The sequence below is a fragment of the Rhineura floridana genome, chromosome 7 (genome assembly GCF_030035675.1).
Source record: "Rhineura floridana isolate rRhiFlo1 chromosome 7, rRhiFlo1.hap2, whole genome shotgun sequence".
NCBI lineage: Eukaryota > Metazoa > Chordata > Lepidosauria > Squamata > Rhineuridae > Rhineura > Rhineura floridana.
This window is the reverse complement of record NC_084486.1, coordinates 34,547,856-34,570,635: the sequence shown is the minus strand read 5'-3', so window position 1 is coordinate 34,570,635 and position 22,780 is coordinate 34,547,856. Positions and strand designations below refer to the sequence as shown.

At 40.0% G+C, this 22,780-nt stretch overlaps 1 protein-coding gene across 3 annotated transcripts in view; it reads right to left on the bottom strand.

Moving 5' to 3' along the window:
• CCAR1 (cell division cycle and apoptosis regulator 1) overlaps positions 1–21,527 on the bottom strand; it is a 38,821-nt gene extending 17,294 nt beyond the window's left edge. The window contains exons 1-12 of one of the 3 annotated variants that reach the window (XM_061635189.1): positions 21,484–21,527; positions 19,946–20,067; positions 12,431–12,603; positions 10,713–10,757; positions 8,720–8,752; positions 7,448–7,641; positions 7,087–7,201; positions 6,810–7,002; positions 4,344–4,473; positions 3,966–4,127; positions 2,036–2,261; positions 361–474 (exon numbers count right to left, since the gene is read on the bottom strand). In XM_061635189.1, the coding sequence (XP_061491173.1) occupies positions 361–474; positions 2,036–2,261; positions 3,966–4,127; positions 4,344–4,473; positions 6,810–7,002; positions 7,087–7,201; positions 7,448–7,641; positions 8,720–8,752; positions 10,713–10,757; positions 12,431–12,603; positions 19,946–20,018 (1,458 nt within the window). In that variant the 5' untranslated portion in view covers positions 20,019–20,067; positions 21,484–21,527. The other 2 variants (XM_061635188.1, XM_061635190.1) reach the window with 2 other exon arrangements.
• Between the last annotated feature and the right edge of the window lie 1,253 nt (positions 21,528–22,780).

Sequence of the window (22,780 nt, the reverse complement as noted above, 5' to 3'; positions counted from 1 at the left end):
AAGAAAAAGAATACATAACATTTTTTGGTGTAATGTTCTTGGTTTTCAAGACATAAATAGCACCTTACTGACTTGGGTCTAAAGGTTCTGTTGTGTGAACAAAATCTCACAGAGTAAAGTAAAGGGCTTTCCGCTAATGCAAGAATGGATCCAAGACCATTTTTAAAAAGAACCACCAGATGCTTCAGCATTGCTGAAACAAAAACACATGCAAACCTGTTAATAACCTGGACGGAAGACTACTGGGACTCTTGTATAAGGATGGGAGAAGGAAAACCATGCTGAAATCTTGTACCTGCACTAATTTTACAGCACTTTCCCCCCCCCATTTTGTTGGTTTGTAAGAAATGCATTTTTTACCTTTATAAGTCTAGCAGGATGTTGAAAACCATCCCGGACCTCCTGTGGATCTTCAGCAAGAGCACATGATTTGTGATACAGATCTTCCATGCTAGGACTGGCCATGAGCATAACCTTTTAAAGAAGTAAGACAAGCAATAGACAAGATAATGTAAAGAAGCTATTATTCAAAGCTCGGTATTTCACACTGAATTGCTGAACTCAATGGGACTATTTTGTTTATTTATTATTTGATTTATATCCCGCCCTTCCTCCCGGCATGAGCCCAGGGCAGCAAACAAAAGCACTAAAAACTTTAAAACATCATAAAAACAAACCTTAAAATACATTAAAACAAAACATCCTTAAACACATTTCTTTAAAAAAGCTTTCAAAACATAGTCTAAGATTACAAATATTTTAAAAAGAAGGTTTAAGAACATATTAAAAAGCAATTCCAACACAGACACAGATTGGGATAAGGTCTCAAAAGGCTTGTTGAAAGAAAAAGGTCTTCAATAGGCGCCGAAAAGATAACAGAGATGGTGCCTGTCTAATATTTAAGGGGAAGAAATTCCACAGCGTAGGTGGTGCACACTAAAGGAAAAGGAAAAAGGTCTGTTTCCTATGTTGTGCCTCTAGCGACAAAGATGGATCCAGGAGCACCCCCAGACTATGAACCTGCTCTTTCAGAGGGCGTACGAACCCATCCAAAGGAGGCAACTGACCAATTATCCAAACTCGGGAACCACCAACCCACAGCGCCTCCATCTTGCTAGGATTCAGACTCTGCTTATTGGCCCTCATCCAGTCCAGGCAGCAGTCCAGGGTTTGCACGGTCTCTCCCGATTCAGATGTTATAGAGAAATAGAGCTGGGTATCGTCAGCATACTGCTGACACCCCAAATCTCCTGTGACCGCTCCCAAGGGCTTCATATGGATGTTAAACAGCATGGCAGACAAGATGGTACCCTGCGGCACCCCACAGCACAACTGCCAGGGGGCCGAAAGACAGTCACCCAATACTATTCTCTGAGAGTGACCTTGGAGATAGGATCGGAATCACTGTAAAACAGTGCCTCCAATACCCATCTCACCAAGTCGGCCCAGAAGGAGATCATGGTTAACGGTATCAAAAGCCGCTGAGAGATCAACTAAGAATAACAGGGTTGCAGTCCCCCTGTCCTTCTCCAAATAAAGGTCATCCATCAGGGCAACCAGACTAATATTTAAAATTAAAGAGGGTTCAATGTCTAAAACTTTCAATGACATTATCACCTTATGTTCAATTTCTAATGGCCTCTAACACATTCAAAGCACAAAATAAACCATGTCTAAATTAGCAAGTAGTCTGCAGGCCCAAGGCTTCTGAATGCTCATAAAGATGTTACAATTTAAGTCACAATCTTCCAAAGATTTTAAGCACACAGAACATGAATCAAGGGCCCAACTAAAGAGACCTTAGAAGGCTATAGCACAGAAAAATTCTTCTTTTACAGGTTGGTAGTTTAGAACCACTTTGAAAAAGAACTGAAACTAAATCTGGTCTAATTGAGCTTATGCTCAGTTAAGTCAAGATGTGTGGCAAAGGAAACATCACTGAAAATATATGTGGAAAGCAGGAACACTTCTGCGAAACTATTCCCATTTTCAAATATTCCAACACAAGGGTGACTATTTAGAATGTCAGACATACCTTTGCGCTGTAAAGATGATCAGCATCTGGTGGATCAAGGACAGAAGTGTTCTTATCCAAAGGATCTACCTCTCTATGCATGACATAAAAATTACAGTAGTTTCCCAGCTGGAATGGTCTTGACATGGGAAAAGCATCCACCCATGTAAACTGAGCATCAAAGAAGTCGCTTGGGATGTACAAATTCTGATATCGCCGTCTTAGTTCCATCATATCACAGCTAAGGCTTTAAACAATAAGATATATTTCAGAACAAAAAAAGATACTAAGCTTAAAAAGCAAAGCTGCAGTAATGTGTAGAACTAGAGCTGAAACAGTCTTTTTAATTTTGTTTTTACTTTTGACATGATTGAAAGCAGCTCCATTCTGAATGAGTTTGCTCCTTGAAACACTGTCTACTTTTAATCCAAGTCCTCTATATATATCAGAGTTTATATAGAGCTGTGCAAAAACTCCCAAAGGCTGGTTTTTAAGGCTCCAGAAAACTGTGCAACCACTGAGCAAACATGCTGGGCAGAGCTCAAGGAAACACCTGAGTCCTAGGAGCAAAGAAACTGTACAATCTCTAGCTCATATGAGAGGCAACAGCCCTGTATTAGCCCCTCTAACTAGAGCCACATGAGTTTGGGATGAGTGGGGGAAAGAGACCCTCAGGTTGTACATAAAAAGGGACTTGGCATAAACTTCAGCTTGTTTGTATCAGGGAACCTCCTGACTTTGATCAGACATGCTCAGAGTCTGCAAAGCTCCTCAAGGCTCAAGAGCTTCCCTGAGTTGTGTCCAATGGGCTGGGGATAGCTGAGACACTGCACAGTTGTTTGGAAAATTAAAAGCCAGCCTTTGAGGACTTTTGAGGAGGTCTGTCAACTGTTATTAGTGTGCAATTAGCTTAGCTGTTTGTCAAAAGATTCTCCCAAACTGTTTATTATCAGACTTGTTAGCTGCTCGTTACTCTAAGGTCTCCAGGTGACTTACAACACATTAAAAACATAAATGTAAGTACATAATACCACAAAATAGAACAGCATACTAACAATATTGTTTTGCAAATTTTGAAACAAAACAAAAATCAAGACTCACAACAGTCATTTGTAGTAGAAGTTAAAGTACTTTCCTATCTTGACAGTTAGAACAAATCTATCACACTTTAATCAAGAATCAGAAATCTCAAAAAATTGTAAACTGTTCTAATCAGCCAACAAGAAAACAACTACATTTTTATTTCAGAGCAAGCTGTTCCACCACAAGTTACTATAGTCCAGCCCTCATTAGGCACTGGTAAGATACAGACAGGTTGCGTAAAATCTCCCTACTTTGTCTTGACAACCTGCAAATACTTTTAAAGTATCTTATATTAAAATACTAACATTTTCTGCATCACAACAATTCTACAGCCTATACAAGTAATGAAAAGACCCCCTTTTCCTCAAGCATCCACATTCCTTTCACACCCTTAAGGATTAGAAACTTGTTCTTTTTAAACTACAGTTGAGAGTCTCAAGGTGCTGAGCAATGAACCCAATTTGTAGTATATCACTAGCATTTAATGCCTTACTGCCACATAAGCCCCTTCAATTTTTCACTTTGCAACATACCTTGCCCCAATATTCCTGCACAATGTCTGCAGCCATCCCTTGCTCTTGTAAAATGTACAATATAAAAATGGGGATCGTATGGCTAGAATTTTTTAAAAGCACATCTCCTTAATTTGCACAGAATATTCTGAATGCTTATACAGTGGATGGGGATAGGAAGAGATCAAAATTCAAGTAAGATAATGTGTGTCACATTTCAAAGTTGACTTCAAAGTCAACAAAAACTAAGCTATGTTTCAGTCTCTTGGGTTTCTCTAATGCTTGCTTATTTTACAGCAGTAAGACTATTTCTATAAATAAAGATGAAAATGCAGTTTACCACCAAGACAACATACCAGTCTAATGAGAACTTGGAAAACTGCACCGTATAACGGGGAACAACACGCCGGGGCCTTCGGGGTGATCTTTCCCTCTCTCGTCGAGGTGATCTCTCTCGAGAACGTTTTCTCTGAGGTGATCTTTCCCGTGACCTACGTCTCTCACGCTCCCTCTCACGACTTCATCATGTATGAAATATAAATGTCTCATGTTAGCCTCTGCTATTATCAACATAGAGCCGACAAGCTTATTACCAAGAGCACCAAACTTCAATACATATGGAATTTCCATTCTCCAACATCATTAACAAAATTGCATAGTACTTACATCCAAACTTCAAATATTTAAATTATTCTATTATGTATAGAAAATTGGGTAGAAATTTTGTATCATACCTTCTGTCATCTTTTCTGTTAGTCATGGGGTCTCCTCTGTCATTCCGTCCTGAAAATCTAGGTGGTGGATCTAATCTCCGCGCTGGCTGAGGCTGTGAAACTATTCGAACAGGGGGCTGTAGCAAACCAGCTAGGAGAGGGAAAAAACCCACATGGCCTTAAGCAATTTTCATATCAATAAGCAAATTATAACACAAAAATTTAATGTATTTGATGGACTATCAGTTTTAATGCTTTTTTGTGTGTGGGATGTTCCTACAACTATTGCTCAATATTCTGCAGGAATGAATGTGTTAACAATCCAGTAATCAGTTAATAACCTGTTGTTTGTGCCTATTGTTATTAAGTGATTATGGGAAAATTCCTCATATTTAGCCCAATAGGATGCATTCGTTTATCTCTTCAAAATGTAGGCAAGAAGACTGAAACTTCACCTCCTCACTGAAAGCCTCATCATACTGGGATATACAGCTATTATCACTTTGATACAACTGGAGGAAAATAACACAATTTGAACAAATGGTCCTAGACTTTATTACAAAGATTAAACCTCCATTACTCTGAAAATGTTAACTTGTGGAAGGTTTTGACTCAACTCATTCAATTTCAAGTAATAGAAGATAAAAATCCATGTGCATTTCAACAAAATATTGCTATGACTTTTTATTCTCAGGGCCAATCCTCACTTTGCGGCAAGCAGTTTGTTATTTGGCCACCACATGCCTCCTGGTTAACACTTCTCAGTATTTGAAAGGGAAGCATGTGTATGTAATCAGACAGTGGCCACATGTTGGAAAATCATTGCTAATCATAAGCATCCAGAGACATGCAGTGCTCCTTCGTACATTACAGATGTTCACAAGGACACACTTGATCAGGAAAAAGGGACATCTATTTGCCATGTATTCTGAACTGGCCCTGAAATCATCCACAATCTATTATTTCTGCTGCTGTACCAATGCAATGACTGCCCCATTAGGCACTGTGAGAGGGCAATGCCTTAAGGTGCAGATATCCTAAAGCCTGCCATATACTGCCACACATACAACACATAAATGTTGCTCTCATCATCTGTGCAATCCACAGTTCTCTGCAGCAGAGGAAAAGAGGTCTGCTTTAGGGTCAAGCTGTAGGAAAGAAGACTGAACAACAATACTCAAGGGAATATGTACGAGACCAGGTAACAGCATGCAATTGTGTCAATTGTCAAACACTGGGCTTGAGAAATAGTGTAAGGAAATACAAAGTTCACAGAGTGGAAGGAGACCCTAAGAAAGAATATGCAGGCAAAGTGAATTTTATAAAACAACTAGATAACTTCCTAGTTCAGATGACTTAAGTACAAATTACTCAAGTAAAATCCAAATAATCAACAGTATCTTAATAATCCAAATTATATGGCTGTGTAGAACACCAAAGAGACTCTCCTGAAGTGCAATACGGATGAAGCCCAGCTTTCTCATTTACCCATTCACAGAACTACTCAATTTGCGAGTAGTCAACCTATGCCAACCTATTTTAGCCAAGAAGTAATCATGAAGCAATTAAGAAGTTTGGTGCTAGAAGATTTTCCAGGGGTACCTTGTTGTTTCTAATGAAGGCCCTTGGAGGGGCTCATTTTTGTTCTTTACAAGGATGGAGCATCGGACCTGACCTCAAGCATAGGTTGCGGTTTCAAATGTAACTACTAAAAAGTTACAGAGCCAAATAAAGTACCATTAAACATTCCAATTTTGAATCGTTAATCTTTGCAATTCTTTAGGTGATGTTAATACACACACAGAGGGGGGGATACTATCAGGCAACACAAAACCAGTTTAGCCATTATGCCATTTCATTTTTTACGAAGACCATAGCTGCAAATAAAACGTCCATACAGAGAACCTTGTTCACAACATGTGTGGCTGGATCCTACAGAGAAGTTTTGTATTCTCTCTGGTCATATTCCAATGCAACAATAACATAGTTTAATAAGAATGTCCTGTAGTGACCTCCATCCCCACCCTTCACACATGAGGGGAGATTTAAACCTTTCCATTGTAGTTTGTAACAAAATACAGTTTCTCATTTCATCTGAATGCATGAAGGTGTGGCTTACACAACGTTATTGCTAGCTGCTAGTTATATTAGAACTAAACCTGATTAACTAACTATGGTTTGTACAAACACAGTTTCCCATAATAGGATAAAATTGGAAATTGTGGTTACAAACTGCAACTGGAAGCTTTAACCACCACCCCCGGTGGGTGGGTGGGTAGAGTGGATGGAAAATATGCAAGCCTGAGGCTCCCATCATGGTTTGTTCCGACTTCTGAATGCAGCCTCTTGCAATACAGTTACAATGTAAGCTGAAGACAATACAGGCTTGCTATTCTTAAGCCAGTTATAGTCTTCTGTATTTTTTTTAAAAAAGGACAACATCTAGTATTAACAGACGACAATAAATGTCATGTATTGAGGGAATACCTTTCTGCTGTGGCTGCTGTAACAAAGGCTGTGGCTGTGTCTGAAGCAAAGGTGTAATAGAAGCTGCTGATATTTGTGCTTGCAACAGCGATTGTGGCTGCGGCTGCGGCTGAACACTGAATGCAGTCTGCTGTGCAATAGGCTGAAGTACAGGTGGAGGAGTCTTGAGTAAAGGCTGAGTTTGAGTCTGGTTCTAATGGGGGGGAAAGGGAACACCTTGTGAATGAGCTTTAAGCTAAAGGTGCCAACAAGAGTCAGACTGAACAGCTGCATATACCTGATTTGGTAGTGTCTGTATTCTTTGTGCATTCCATTTGAAAGGCATATTAGGATTATATGTTGCTTCTACCAAAACTCTGTCTCCCACTTGAGGACTCTTCCCCTTTACAGCACTGCAATAATAAAAATGGTCACATTATTAGATGGCTCGAGATACTCTGGGTACATCTGTTTTGCAAGGACTACAAAGAATGTATATTAACAGCTTTGAACACATTAAAAAACCTCCAAACTTATTTTGGGCCTATCCAGGCCTTTCACGATGATAAAATGGGGTCCAATAAAATCATCTCTCTGTATTGTGTCCAATGTATTTAACTAGTACCACCATTTATCTACAGATGGTAGAATTAACCTACCTGAGCTGGAAGAATACATCTTCATCAACAAAACCAAAAGTATCATGTAGCTTGGTAACTACTCCAGTAAAGACACGCTGCTTCTGTGGTTGGCTCTGCTGTTGACTTGATCGAGGTGCTGGATAAGAAACAGTTATCTGTGCTGCTGGCTGAGGACTAGATAGGCTAAGGCTTGTTGGCAGTGCCACAGCTGGCTGCATGCAAAATGAAGCAGAAAATTATGTAAGCATTTACATTCTTCTAAATGACACAGATAATATTGAATACATTCTGAAAAATTATTTTGAACTAAAGGTTCACTGTAAGAAATGTATAAAAGCTACAGTATTTTGCACTGGGGGTAAGGAAAATGGTTAGAACTAGCCTTTTCCCTAGCAAACTGCAGTTGCACAGCTGGGTCAACAAGTACATCAGATACCCCACCTACTTACAATGGCAGTCATTTCTTCCAAATAATTTCCTCAAACTACAGGCTTATTTGTATTTTTATAAAGAGGGATAACCTTAATCAAGAAAGAAGCACATGCACATCAAAGTGCAGAAAGGGCTTTGAACCAACATCAATCATGATCTGGAAGCAGATACTGTTTTTCTGTTTCTTTATAATCAAATGTTTTCCAAGTAAGAACATTTTCATATTTCAAATTTAGCTTCTATTATTTTATTCATGCCAACTATCTTTTCAATAACCTATTTTTTCTGCTTGTTTCCATTACTTTAGTTGTTTTGCATCCCCCCGCTCCCAGAGTACTGCACACTATTTTTTTTTAAATCCTCTTCTGAAGGACTAGCACACTGTGAATAAGTATTTTGCTTTTCTGTCCTTCAAGTAACTAATCCTATGCAAGTCCACTCAGATGTAAATTCCAATGTATTTAATGGAATTACTCCCAGGCAAGTGTGCCTAGGACTGCAGTCTTAAGCATGCACATTTGGAAGTTCAATTGATTTCAAGTAGATTGGCCTGTAAATAATTAAAAACTTTAAAAGCATCAGCACAAGCCAAAACCAATTATGCAAAAGAAATACTCCTAATTACATGAAATTATGATTTCTCTCTATTTCTAAAACTACAACAGTACTTACACATGAGAAGAAACCTAACCATCAAAAAGAGATTAATCAAAATCACACTGGACTGAATTGCCAATTGTTTGTATTACATAGACATCATAAAGGTACCAATATGTTTAAATTTTTAAAGTAAATCAAAACTGATAAGCATACAGGTGGATTTGTTATACAATGATAAAAGGTTCAATGAAAACTAACCTGGGTTAAAAGAGTTTGCTGAGGTTGCTGTAACTTAAAAAAATAAATAAGATCATGAATTAGTTTTTACACTTTGTGTAAGTTCAGTTTCCTCTTTAGCCATGTTTACATCTTTGAGAAGCAGCTGCAAAATGTTTTCATGATTGCTTACACATGCATTCTAGCATGCTACTTATCTGTACAATATTCACTTTCATAGTTTTTGTAAGTTAGCTTTACTCATTTGGAGAGCAATGTAAACTCCTCTTGTGCCAGGCTTGGAGGGGATGGATTAGGTGGAGGTGTCCTCCTCTGCCTAGCTCTGCAGGCCTCCCACTGGCTACCACCACAACGAACCAAGCATTACTTCACCACTATGAAGCTCCCCCCTCTGCCTGCTGAATGGGTGGGCGTAAGTGCTACTAAAGGGATCCCCAACAGCAGGAGCCAGCAGAACGCCGTGAAACTGAGCATTCTGGAGATGGGGAAGGGCTGAGCTGGCCTAGGATCTGTTGGATCTTCAGCCAGTTCCACTATCATGTCATGGCAGTGGGCCCAACTGCTGCTCTAGTTACAGGCTGTCACAGCCATCGTCCTCATCACACATCTTCTGTCCCAACCACTGTATGTGGCAGGGCTGCAGGTGCAGCGGTGGCTCCATCACTCCATAAAACCCTGCCAGTCAGTGGACAGGGTTTGGATTGCTACGTTTATATAATATAGGATAAAACAATCTATAAATGAAAGCCCTGAAGCAGCTGTAGACAAATTCTCTTGTCCAAACTTGCCCAAAGACAGCTCCTTGGAAGCACTTTCCAACAGCATCAATATAGTTATCCCACCAACAAATTCTAACTTATGATGTGCCTCCATTTGTGCCCCATTCTGAATTGCCCCACTGGATGCAGTTTAGTGGGAAGATGTGATATGAAGGATAAAGTAAGAACAATCGATCCCTGTATCAGTGGCCAGGACAATAGATGAAGTGGAGGGGAAAATCCACTTCCCGTATTGCTTTACTCATGTCTCTTTATTATTTTCCTCAAAGAATCCTGCAAATGCACTTTTTTGACTGCTGATAATTTAACAAGTTGCCCTCTAATAGAACAACCAAGATTCGTCATTACAGTTCAGTACAAAAACTCAAGTATAAGGAGACAGCAATTTGCACACACAGGATTGTATCCAATGCTACATATGCAGAGTTCTGCTCAAACAGGACTGCTTCCTCTCCCGGCATGCCCTTAAGAACTGCTTCAGAGGGTCCTCCAACCCTCTGGAGCAGATTTTGAGAATGCATGGTGGGTTGCAGGGGAGAGGAAGGGAAAGTTCTGTTGCACAAACGGAAGTCCCTTGGGCTAGTGGAACAGCAGTGCTGGATATGATCCACTATGTGAAATTAGTTACACCACTTTGTCCCAAACAATGGAGTACATCTTGAAGGTAACTCTTTTGGTAGGAAAGATATGCTGGGAGTTTAATAGGCAGGGAAGACATTTGTTTTAGAACTTTGATATTGATATAAGGTATATTATCTTACAACTCTGATAGCATATATTTAATAATGGAATTTTAAAAAGTGTCCAGTTTGATGTGATGCTGAGGGAAAATATAGGACATGGCTTGTAAAAATCTAAGATTCATGCATTGTATGTAGCAAACACTTATTCTGAAGTAAAGGAGGCCATCCTAGATACAGGAAACTAATTGTACACCAGATTCTTTGTTTTATTTGCTGAATCCCCTACCATGATAGAAGTATGCCTTCATGCAACATAACCTATTTTTACCTGACCAGCACTGGAGGCTGTTAGACAGTCTAACACAATGTTAAATAAGAAGGTATCTTGGCGGCCAAACAGTGGTTTTATACATAATTTAATGTCAACATTTCATTTCTGTGCTTAACTATACAAATCTAAAATATACTTTTGGGCTTCCATCAAGAGTTAGAAGACTATGGCTCAGCTCAGACATAACAGAGACTGACGATGTGCAGACAAATTAAACAAACCTGCTGTTGTACACTGTAGAGGGTCTGCTGTGGTTGTGAATATTGCTGAAAAACAGAATCAGAATTGATAACTAGAAAGTACTCCACAAAAAGAAAGATATTCCTTTATTACCATCTCAGATAAATGTAAATAAAATAAAATCAAACTAAACTATACAAATAAAAGTTTAAGACAAAAAGCCATATTGTTCTTTGAATTTTTAATATTTTATCTACTGGACAAAATATTATTATGCCTCCCTTGAAAAATATTTCTCGTTACAAAAACTTCAGGCTAGACCCCACAACAATGAATTGATTTAACACACATTAGGTACAATTTACTGTGAAGTATCCCTAATGTATTGAAATGAGCAGGAGTTGTGCTACAGCATGAAACTCAGTTATACCAGCTGCAAATTAAATATTCATTACTTCATCCTGCTATGACCTAGTTTATATTACACCATAAAGGACAGATGGGGTGCAATGATTTTATTAGTGATGAGCCAAAAATGGGAAGGAGCTCTTCACAAACCCTTTCATCCCGTTAAAAGTGGTTCCACTTTTCCATGAATTTTCACACCATTTTGCAAATATGTGAGGGTGTCAAAGGGAAGAGGTAACACATCCCTGTTGTCAAGACAATCAGACCAACACTCCTTCACTCCCATTTATTTGAATCATTTATTAGTTACATTAGTTATTAGTTACAGCAGAATGTGCATGAGAATGCAGATTAGGAAGTTTATCACATCAAAAACAGTAGAAGGAGACAACATCTGTATATACATGCAGTCCAACCACATTGTGTGACTACCAATAGGATGCATATTACCATTTACATTCTGCTTCAACTAGTCACACATAACTATATCCAACTAGAGCTGGATCAATGCAAAAGTCATTGTTTGCCAGTGCTGTGCAGGAGAAAACCATCAAGACAGGGAATGTCAGAATAATTGCCTTGGCTATGGGTATGTTCCTTTCCTCAAGAATAGAGCTACATGAGTGCTGTGCTGCCCTCTGTGACAGCATCATGTAGTCAAATTCAATCATAAGGTCATCTCAATCACTGCACACTGTCCAAATAGCTAGGATCATATAATGAAGAGCCAAAAATGAGGCCACAGCAGCAGTATATCATGTTAGGTCACTTTATCTTGTTAAACTGCTTTGAGACTTTTGTATAAACTGACTGACTTAGTAGTAATATCAGCAGCCATAATGATGACGACGATGACAACAACAACATTCATGAACAGACTTAAGAAATAGGAAAAATCACTAAAGGGTAGGTGCATGTGCTTAGGGAATTGCCAAATTCCTTGAAAGCCTATTTTTCTTCTCAAAATGTTTTAAGTGTGAAAATTTGGCATATTGCTAGATTTTGCTGAACTGTGATTTAGTACATAACTTTTCAATTGCTGAATCTCTGTGGGTACTCATGGTTAGAGAAAGCCACTAACAAATGATAGACAACAAATCTTGTTTATCCCCATTATAAGGGTATCCATATTTCTGGGGGTATGTTATGTTCTGAGAAAGCCAAACAGAGGCTATGATGACTGTAAGACAGCCCTAGACGTGGATGGCTACATAAAAACTATATAACATTTATTTGCAAAACAACACTTCAAACACAAAAAATTCAAAACAGATTATTAAAAGTGTCTGCACATCAGCTTTTTAAATGTTGCTATATAAAATGTGGTCAGCAGATACATAGTTCTCTTTACCTGCTGTAATGCGGCTGCTGCAGCTGCAGCTTGCTGTTGCAAAGCAGCTGTCTGAGTGAGCTGATAGTTTGTTGGCGTCTGAGTACTGAGGCCCGCTGCAGCTAATGCAGTTTGTTGTGTGTATATCGTAGGAGATGCTCCAAGTAAGGATGGTTGCTGAACACCAAGAGCAGCTGAAAATGTAAGAGCTAAGCATTAGGACATTTTGGGGGGTGCAGGACTCACATCATGGTCAAACATGGACTTTGCCATGGCACTAGGGATTTCCTTTCTTAAGCCAGAGCTTGTGGGAAAAGGACTCTTGTACCCCAATGTATCTAGCACATGTATTTTTTTGGTAGGAGCTGCTGTTCACATTTAGAAAAGTTCAACTTTAGCTTAGCTTGAGTCAAACAATATCACAGCTCATATTTACTACAATGGACTGAACACACATAGCTGCAAAGATGGGTCTTTACCCAATAATCTATTTAGTAACCAATGCTAGTGCACATTTTAAGCAGATCAATATGCAGGTAAGCCATGACACTTCTGTCCGTAGGGTGCTTCAGGGCCTGTCTCTACTGTTGTTGTTATGTGCCTTCAAGTCGATTACAACTCATGGCGACCCTATGAATCAGCAACCTCCAAGAGCATCTGTCATGAACCACCCTGCTCATATCTTGTAAGTTCAGGCCTGTGGCTTCCTTTACGGAATCAATCCAGCTCTTGTTTGGCCTTCCTCTTTTTCTACTCCCTGTTGCTTTTCCCAGCATTATTGTCTTTTCTAGTGAATCATGTCTTCTCATTATGTGTCCAAAGTATGATAACCTCAGTTTCATCATTTTAGCTTCAAGTGACAGTTCTGGTTTAATTTGTTCTAACACCCAATTGTCTTTTTCGCAATGGTATGCACAAAGCTCTCCTCCAGCACCACATTTCAAATGAGTTGATTTTTCTCTTATCCGCCTTTTTCACTGTCCAACTTTCACATCCATACATAGAGATCGGAAATACCATGGTCTCAATGATCCTGACTTTGGTGTTCAGTGATACATCTTTGCATTTGAGGACCTTTTCTAGTTCTCTCACAGCTGCCCTACCCAGTCCTAGCCTTCTTCTGATTTCTTGACTATTGTCTCCATTTTGGTTAATGACAGTGCCGAGGTATTGATAATCCTTAAGTTCAATGTCCTCATTGTCAACTGTAAAGTTACATAAATCTTCTGTTGTCATTACTTTAGTCTTCTTGACGTTCAGCTGTAGTCCTGCTTTTGTGCTTTCCTCTTTAACTTTCATCAGCATTCGTTTCAAATCATTACTGGTTTCTGCTAAGAGTATGGTATCATCTGCATATCTTAAATTATTGATGTTTCTCCCTCCAATTTTCACACCTCCTTCATCTTGGTCCAATCCCGCTTTCCGTATGATATGTTCTGCGTACATATTAAACCAATAGGGTGATAAAGTACAACCCTGTCTCACACCCTTTCCGATGGTGAACCTCTGTCCTTACAGTAGCCTCTTGTGCAGAGTATAGGTTGCGCATCAGAACAATCAGATGCTGTGGCACCCCCATTTCTTTTAAAGCATTCCATAGTTTTTCATGATCTACACAGTCAAAGGCTTTGCTGTAGTCTATAAAGCACAGGGTGATTTTCTTCTGAAATTCCTTGGTCCATTCCATTATCCATTATCTCTGGTGCCTCTTCCCTTTTTAAATCCAGCTTGGACGTCTGGCATTTCTCGCTCCATATATGGTAAGAGCCTTTGTTGTAGAATCTTGAGCATTACTTTACTTGCATGGGATATTAAGGCAATAGTTCGGTAATTACTCCATTCTCTGGGATTCCCTTTCTTTGGAAGTGGGATACATATAGAATGCTTCCAGTCTGTGGGACATTGTTTAGTTTTCCATATTTCTTGACAAAGTTTTGTCAAAATTTGGACAGATTCAGTCTCAGTAGCTTGTAGCAACTCTATTGGTATGCCATCTATTCCTGGTGATTTGTTTCTTCCAAAACTTTTAAGAGCAGCTTTCACCTCACATTCTAAAATTTCTCATTCTTCATCATATGGCTCCTCCGTGAATGAATCTGTCACCCTTGCATCTCTTTTACAGAGTTCTGCAGTGTATTGCTTCCATCTTCCTTTTATTTCATCTCGGTCTGTCAGTGTGTTCCCCTGTTGATTATTCAACATCCCTACTCGTGGTTTAAATTTCCCTTTCATTTCTCTAATCTTTTGGAATAGGGCTCTTGTTCTTCCCATTTTGTTGTCCTTTTCTATTTCTATACAATAACTATTGTAATAGTTTTCTTTGTCCCTACGTACTAGTCGTTGTATAGTTGCATTTAGGGTTCTGACTGTGTTTCTATCTTCTTTTCCTTTTCCTTTCCTTCTCTCTTTAACCATTTTAAGAGTTTCTTCAGCCATCCATTGTGGTCTTTCTCTTTTTTTAACAAGAGTTATTGTCTTTTTGCATTCTTCCCTGATAATGTCCCTGACTTCAGTCCATAGTTGTTCTGGTTCTCTGTCAACTAAGTTTAAAGCCTCAAACCTGTTCCTTATTTGATCTTCATATTCTTCTGGGATGTTATTTAAATTGTATTTTGGCATCATGAGTGCTTTATTCTTCTTCTTTAGCTTTACTCTGATTTTCGATACGATCAGTTCATGATCTGTACCACAGTATGCTCCTGGTCTTGTTTTTGCAGAAAGTATGGAACTTCTCCATCTTCTGTGTCCAATTATATAATCAATTTGATTCCTATATTGACCATCTTGTGATGTCCACATGTACAGTCGTCTTTTTGGTTGCTCAAAATATGTGTTGGCAAGAAACAAATCATTGGCTTCACAAGTCTTTCTCCTGCTTCATTTCTGTCACCTAAGCCCCATTTCCCCACAATTCCTAGTTCTTCTCTGTTTCCTACTTTTGCATTCCAGTCCCCCCTAATTATCAGCACATCTTGTTTTGGTGTGTGATCAATTTCCTCCTGTACTTCTGTGTAAAATCTCTCCAATTCTTCTTCTTCTGCATTTGATGTTGGAGCATAGACTTGGATGATGGTTATGTTAATAGGTTTCCCATTAAATCTCATTGATATCACTCGCTCAGACCTTGCGTTGTAGCTCCCAATTGCTTTTGCTACATCACTTCTCACTATTAAAGCAACCCCGTTTCTTCTTTATTTCTCATTTCCTGCATAAAATATTTTGTAGTTGGCTGATTGAAAATGTCCCATTCCAGTCCATTTTAATTCACTCACACCAAGTATTGTAATGTCGATATGCTCCATTTCTTGCTTGACAATTTCTAACTTTCCCTGGTTCACGCTTCTCACATTCCATGTTCCTATTGTGTGCGTCGTACAACTCTGGACTCTCCTTTCGCAACTGTGCGCATCAGCCTCTGGGCTTCCTTTTGGCTTTGATCCAGCTGCGTCATTAGTCACAGCGCTACTCGTACTTGTCCTTTGTTCTTCCCCAGTAGCTCGGTGAGTGCCTTCTGACCTGGGGGTCTCATCTTCCAGCACTATCTCGTGTTGCATTTTGGATACTCTGTTCATAGGGTTTTCGTGGTAAGAGGTATTTAGAGGTGGTTTACCATTGCCTTCCTCTGAGTTTGGATGCATCTTAGTCTGGTGTCTCAGCTTTGACCATTCCGCCATAGGTGCCCCTGCTAGGAGTCTAGCCTCTTGGCCTAGACTCCTGACGGCACTACTCTCAGCTTCCTCAACACTCTCAAGCCCCCTCACCACATTAAGGTGTGCATAGCCTTAAATACCCTTTCTATATAATTTTAGGTGATCACATTCAATTATTGGCACAATGCATCTGACCAGTATGTCAGTTTACACACATACTGTAAGTTCAACACTTAATCTGCTTACATGTGGGAATACCAATGAAGAAGACCAAATACTCCTGCCACTTTAGCTTAAGAAAGATCTTGGAGTCCTAGTCTATTTATAGTAACTCCAAGACTTGTTTTATTATTTGACAGTTCCCAAATCAACTCCAGCCCTCTTGTAATTTTACTCTTGCTGTGCTACTCATTCTGTCATAACACTGATGCTCTGCATGCAGTGACATCTCTTCTCTAACTCACAGCTATGTGAAGCACCTTTTTTCCCCTTTCATAAGGGAAGTTCCACCTGCCTAGAGTGTTGTGATTGGGCCAAGGAGATACGAGTTTCTCCATAACATACAAATAAGCTCTGCAATAGTTAATCCAAAACTTGAACATGTTGAACTGTTTGACATGTCAAATTATTAATGTTAACAAATTACCCAGCCAATCCAGTAAAGGTCCAATAAGCAATTTATAAAATATAAATCTTATATTTTAATTAATCAATAGGTAGAACAGGGATAGAAAACCTGTGACCTTCCAGATGCTGTTGGACTACAAACTGCCATCATTCTTGATCATTAGATATGATGGCTGGGGCTGATGATAGGTGGAGTCTCAACAACATCTGCAGGGCCACAGCTTCACCATCCTTGAGGAAGAAGAACAAGAACCACCACTGAAGGCGTTATAGTTTTTATGAAAATGTATTTTAAGTAGAGCACATGCTTTGCATGCAAAGGTTCCCAGGTTCAGTCCCTGGCACATCTGGGGTAACCCTCAGAAAAAGACTCCTTTCAAAACCCTGCAGAGCTGCTGCCAGCCAGTGTAGACAATACTGAGCTAGATGGTCCAAGCAGCTTCCTATATTTTCAAGTTGTCTGGAAACTGGAAAAGCTTGTTGAAAGACTGAGCACACTCCCCTCTTGGACTGATATGATTATGACATCATAACTCTGTTCTTCCAGCTACGGCTATTGAGCTGGACTTACTATCTCTCCTGTTCTTACTTTGTAAATTAAAATCTTGCCTCTATATATGAAGCTGTTAAAGCTGGGATGGAGAACCAGATGTTATTGAACTCCCTATTCTTTCATCAGCCTCAGCCAGCACGGCTAATGGTGAGGGATGATGGGAGTTCAACATCATCTGGAAGGCCACAGGTTTCCCAACCCTGCTTTAAAAGGATACGTTTGCAGTCTTTAGGTAATTGGAATATGGAAAGCGTGAAGGAATTCTTCCCGTCATCATATGCAAAGGAGAGTGGTGGACTAGTGAAGAGGTAGAAGAGGGAAGACATTCAGGGAAAGGTAATGTTACATTTGAGGGAAAGTTTAGTCTCATTTGGGTGCTTGGTCCTCACTAGTCTATAAGGTGCAAGGCCTGTTTGTTATAGTATACTTTGCTAGGGGTAACTCTGATCTAAATTTTAGATCAGAGTTGGAGAACCTGTGGCTATCCAGATGTTCTTGAACTTCAATTCCCATCATCCCAGACTGTTGAGTCAAGCTGACTGGGGCTGATGGGAGTTTAGTCCAACAACATCTGAAGGACCACAGGTTCCCCACCTGTTTTAGACATTCAGTAAAGATCTGGCTATTTAAATAAATAAAAACTTTAAAATTGTTCCCTTGACTTTCAATAGTGCTTTTATCTGTCGATTGTTTTGAGTATATTTTTTGTTCTAGTTGTTTTAATTTTTGTAAACTTCCCTTGGAATTTTTGACAAAAGTTGGCATATAAAAATGAGCAACAATTCAGCCCTTAAAACTCACTTTCACTGAATGTATCAGTAATTGGCTCCTAAGCTATTATAAAGACATCAATTATACGTGACCTTAAATCTTAGCTGGCTCTCAAAATGCTTCTGCAGCATTTAAGAATACACAGCATGGCCTTACCATAGTGAGAACTTTGTAAATAATGTGTTGTTTGTCTTTGCTCAAAACTCTAGAGTATGGATGTACCCAAGTTTTAAAAAATGTAGGAAAGAAACAATCCTTATAACTATCACACAGCTATTTTATTTTCAGTGGCAGTATACTGCATTACCAGCTCCAGTCCAGCTAATATTACATTAGCGCTTATATTAGAATGAATGATCCATCAGGAATGAGGAGAGTTCCTTTCCTAAGCTATGCAAACCATTACAAAGCAAGGCTGTCTAACTTCAACAACTCCTCCCTTTGAACATAAAACTGAGAGCAAAAGTGAAAATCTACTTTTAGAGCTAATAGGTATCTCCAGTTATAGTATATTAAGTAAGGGAAAGGGTTGTAGCTCAATTGTAGAGGATCTGGCTTGCATGCAGAAGGTCCCAGGTTCAATCCCCAGCATATCCAGGTAGGGCTGAAAAAGATTTCCTGCCTGAAACCCTAGCGAGCTGCTGCCAGTCAGGGTAGACAATACTGACTTAGATGGACTAATGGTCTGACTCAGTCGGAGGTAGCTTCCTATATTCCTTAGTATGGAGTCCTATTTGATACCAGGGCTTCTTATGGAGCCAGATCACAGACCATTTTAAAATATGCTGCAGATAAGTATAATAATCTGATGCTAAATATGGAAGATTTCTGGATATTTTGAAGCCATGGAAAGAAATATTTTGAGGAAAATAAATGCAATACTGACTGATGTATCAAGCTATAACTTTATTAACCATTTTAATACATCCATGTGCTATCTAGCAATCAAACAACAAAATAACACTGTTATTTAGGTAGTACAAATTGGTCAATGTTTATTCAAACAATTGTGACAAAATATACCTGTAATAGAAATGGAGTTGAAAACTGGTGCACCTTAAGGTTATGCAAGCACCTCCTTTTGCCACTTGACAAATGGGGGACGGGTAGAGGCGATGGGGAAAAAGATAAACTTAAACACGGCAACCAAAAAATGTACATTATATGGGCTTGGCAACAGCATATAGGTCAACATGTGGGAAGCAGAGCACCAGCTCATACGCAGAGGAAAAAGTCTAAAAATGGTAATTCAATTAACAATTTAATTTCAGGCCTTAGTTACAACTGCTTATTCTCAATTTTTACCAATGCTTCATGCTTTTGTAATGTACTTCAGCTCAATTTTATTTCCATCTTAGCTAAAGGCATCAACCGAAAGCAACACATCATTTGCCGTGCCAATACATTCTTATCACTTGCTCTAACGTCTTTAGCTATGCATTCCTAGTCTTGAACTTCATGTTCTAAAATTTTAAAATTGTTACAGAAACTTTGAAACAGAGCTGGAAAGATCCAGCTGATGGCCTAAATTCCTAAAAATTAACAGGTCTTCAAAAGCTCTATGAACAAAGAAGAAAACCATGCTTTTCAAGAGATGTAGCATTTTTATGTTTAAAAAACTTGCTCGAACATATGTAACCCAAGTGATATATTACAAAGAGCAGTTTGATTCACATATCGTTTTGATTTTTATTTATTAAATTATTTATTAAATTATTTTTTAAAAATCAGGTCTGCCATCCAGTTAAACAGGACCATTTACTTCACTGAACAAACTATTTTTCAATCAAGCCAATTAATCAATTAAAACTTTCAGAACTATTAAATTGACATGCATTTCATTTTTGTTTGCTATGAAAACAATATGAAACCTTGCAGGATGTCAGATTAAAACTAAGATAATAGTTCCTGTTTAAGAAATAATGAAAAGCTCACCTGGCTGAGATACTGCAGTGGCTGTAAACTGGGTAGCCCAAGGGGGATTCTTCTGTCCTCCGAACTGAGCCATGGCGAAATACAAAATCCCTGCTGCTGTTTTAGTCTTCCACAACTGTGACCTAATAAAATAAAGTTTCATTAAAGCCACAATAGCACAAAATATTTCAATGCACAGTCCATTTCTGAATCATAGACCAAATTAGACAGACTGGTTTTCCATGTGATAACCTGTAACTCTAACAAATGAACTCCCTGGAAGAGTGGCAAATCATATGTCTTGACAAAGGAAGTTAACAACAGTACAGTAATTAAACCAACCTTTGGTTTCACAGAATTTCACATAAGTCACAGGCCAATAAACATCTGGGTGTTCTGAGTAAATGCATAAGGAAACTTTATTTGTGACAAACTTTCATTACATAGCTATAACCAATGCTTCTGGAATCAATATACCTTCAAGAACTTTTAGAAGTTCATATTTCAAGGTGCAGATGTATCTGCAACATAATATGGATTGTCACCTTACCAACAGCAATGCTAATGATTCATTCACAGAAGTTAAGCTGTGCTACCAGGCAGATTTTAAAAGGGTAGCGCAGTTAAAGAACAGGTCTTCCCGCTATGACTATCAAAGATAGCTAATCTAGGAAGACACCTGAAGGGAGGTACTGTACAAAAGAATGCAGACTTTGACAGAAAAAAAGTCAGCTAAATTCAAGCAAGAGCCTGGGGCAGAAACAGAGGCTGTGTTCAAACACAACACAGGATAATAGAGATGAAAATCAATCTCTTAAAAACGGAAGTTTCCAATAAATTAGGACCAGGACAGCCAAACGCAACATCCACTGGAAACGTGCGTTTAGACAGACATAGTTAGACTTAGGTCCTGCACACCTGACAGCAAGCTTCACTAAAATATGTACTATTCGTTTCTGAGTCAACATGCATAGAACTGCGCTGTAAACCGCATGCAAGGGGAAGCTCACTAACACAGAAACACAATATTGTATTGGTTGAACAGAAGGGGGCAGGGAACGGACACAAATAAAGCCTACAGAATAACAGGACACATGAGAAGGGAAGGGGGGGAAAGCCTTACGGAGTGAAAACAGGGGGGAAAAACTAAGTGGTGCGCTCTCCTCCCCGCCCGCGCCATGGAAGGCACGGGGGCGAGAAGAGGCGGACACACAACTACAGGCCTTTCTAGGACTAAATTGCCAGACCTCTCTTTCTCTTTCTAAGGAGGACGGACAGGAGCTCGAGGATTCCCGAGGAGAAAGCGACGCAGGAGACGCATCTCCTCCCCTCCCGCAACAACAACAATGAGGGGCCGAGGCCTGCCGCCCAAGAAGAGCCTCCCACTTGGTCCTGCCCAGCCCGCCCAAGGGCTTTCCTGGGAACCCTAGGGCCGGTTCTAAAGGGCAACCAGGTGAGGCACTGGCCCGAGGGCCCCTGAAGCTACAGGGGCTCCTCCGCTCCCCTTCCGCGATGGACAAGAGCTTCCGAGCCGCCCGCCATCCCCCCTCTTCACCTACCTTTCCCTCTGCTGTTTTTTGCGGCTGCGCGCACTGCGCGCGCAGGATTGCCATCAATAAAGATGGCGGCCGGGGTTTCCCTAAGGGGCTGAAGCCTCTGCCGCCATCTTGGTTGATGGCAACAGCGAGCGCAAGTAGCACGCATGCGTGCCATCAATAAAGACGGCGGCAGAGGCTTCAACCCCTTCGGGAAACCTCGGCCGCCATCTTTATTGATGGCAACCAAAAAAGCAGAAAACGGAGGTGAAGCGGAGTGACCGTGGCCGGCTCCGAAGTTCTCGTCCTGGGCGGAAGGGGCTCAAGGCAGGCTGGTGCCGGCCCTCATTTCATCACAGCTATTTGCTTCAGTTCCTCAATCTCCCTTCCTGCAAAAAAAGGTCTTCAAATGGTGCTGAAAGAGCATTCTGCAAAATTGAGGCGCCACCACTGAGGTGTCCTTTCTCCTGTAGCCACCCACTACACCTCTGAGGCCCTCAAAGAACCGCCTCCTTTGAAGATCTTGGTATATGGGCAGGCACACGTAGAAAGAGTCAGTCTTCTGGTATCCTGGGCTCAAGCTATGAAGTACTTTTGAAAACCCAAACTTCCACTTTGAGCTCTGAATGGAATTGGGAGCAAGTATAGTCGGGGAAGCACAAACTGTGATGCATTTTGGAATAGCCGCAGTTTCCAAAGAGTCTTCAAAGGCAGCCCAACATATAAAATATTAGAGTAATGTGCAGGTTACCAGAGCATGGATCACTGAGGTCAGGCTTTGTCTGTCCAGGTAGGATTGTACCTGGCCCACCAGCCTCAACTGTTAGAGAGATGGCATGATATTTCATGGTTCCAATCCATACCCCAGAGGCACATACACTTCCAAAGCCAAATTTAGATCAAGGAGTACCCCAGACTGTGAACTTGTTCCTTAAGGGGAGTGTAAGCCAGTCCAACACAGGGTGAACACTGCTCACCCTGGCAGTTGGATCTCTTACCAACACCACATCTATCCAGTCTGTATTGAGTTTGTGTACTGTCCTTTATCCAGTTCATTACCGCACCTAGGCATAGCATCGCTATTGCCTTACCTGCATTGCATGAAAAAGAAATGGGAGAAGGGCTGTAGGCTCTGTGGTAGAGCACCTGCTTTGCATGCAGAAACTGCCAGATTCAATCCACAGCATCTCAAGGTAGGACAGCGTAGATGTTGTACCAGTGGTCTGACTGTATAAGGCAGCTTTCTATGTTCCTAACTAAGGTGTTATTTGTACTGTGAGATAGCAAATCTCTGAATGGCCTCACTCAGCAGTTTTATGTA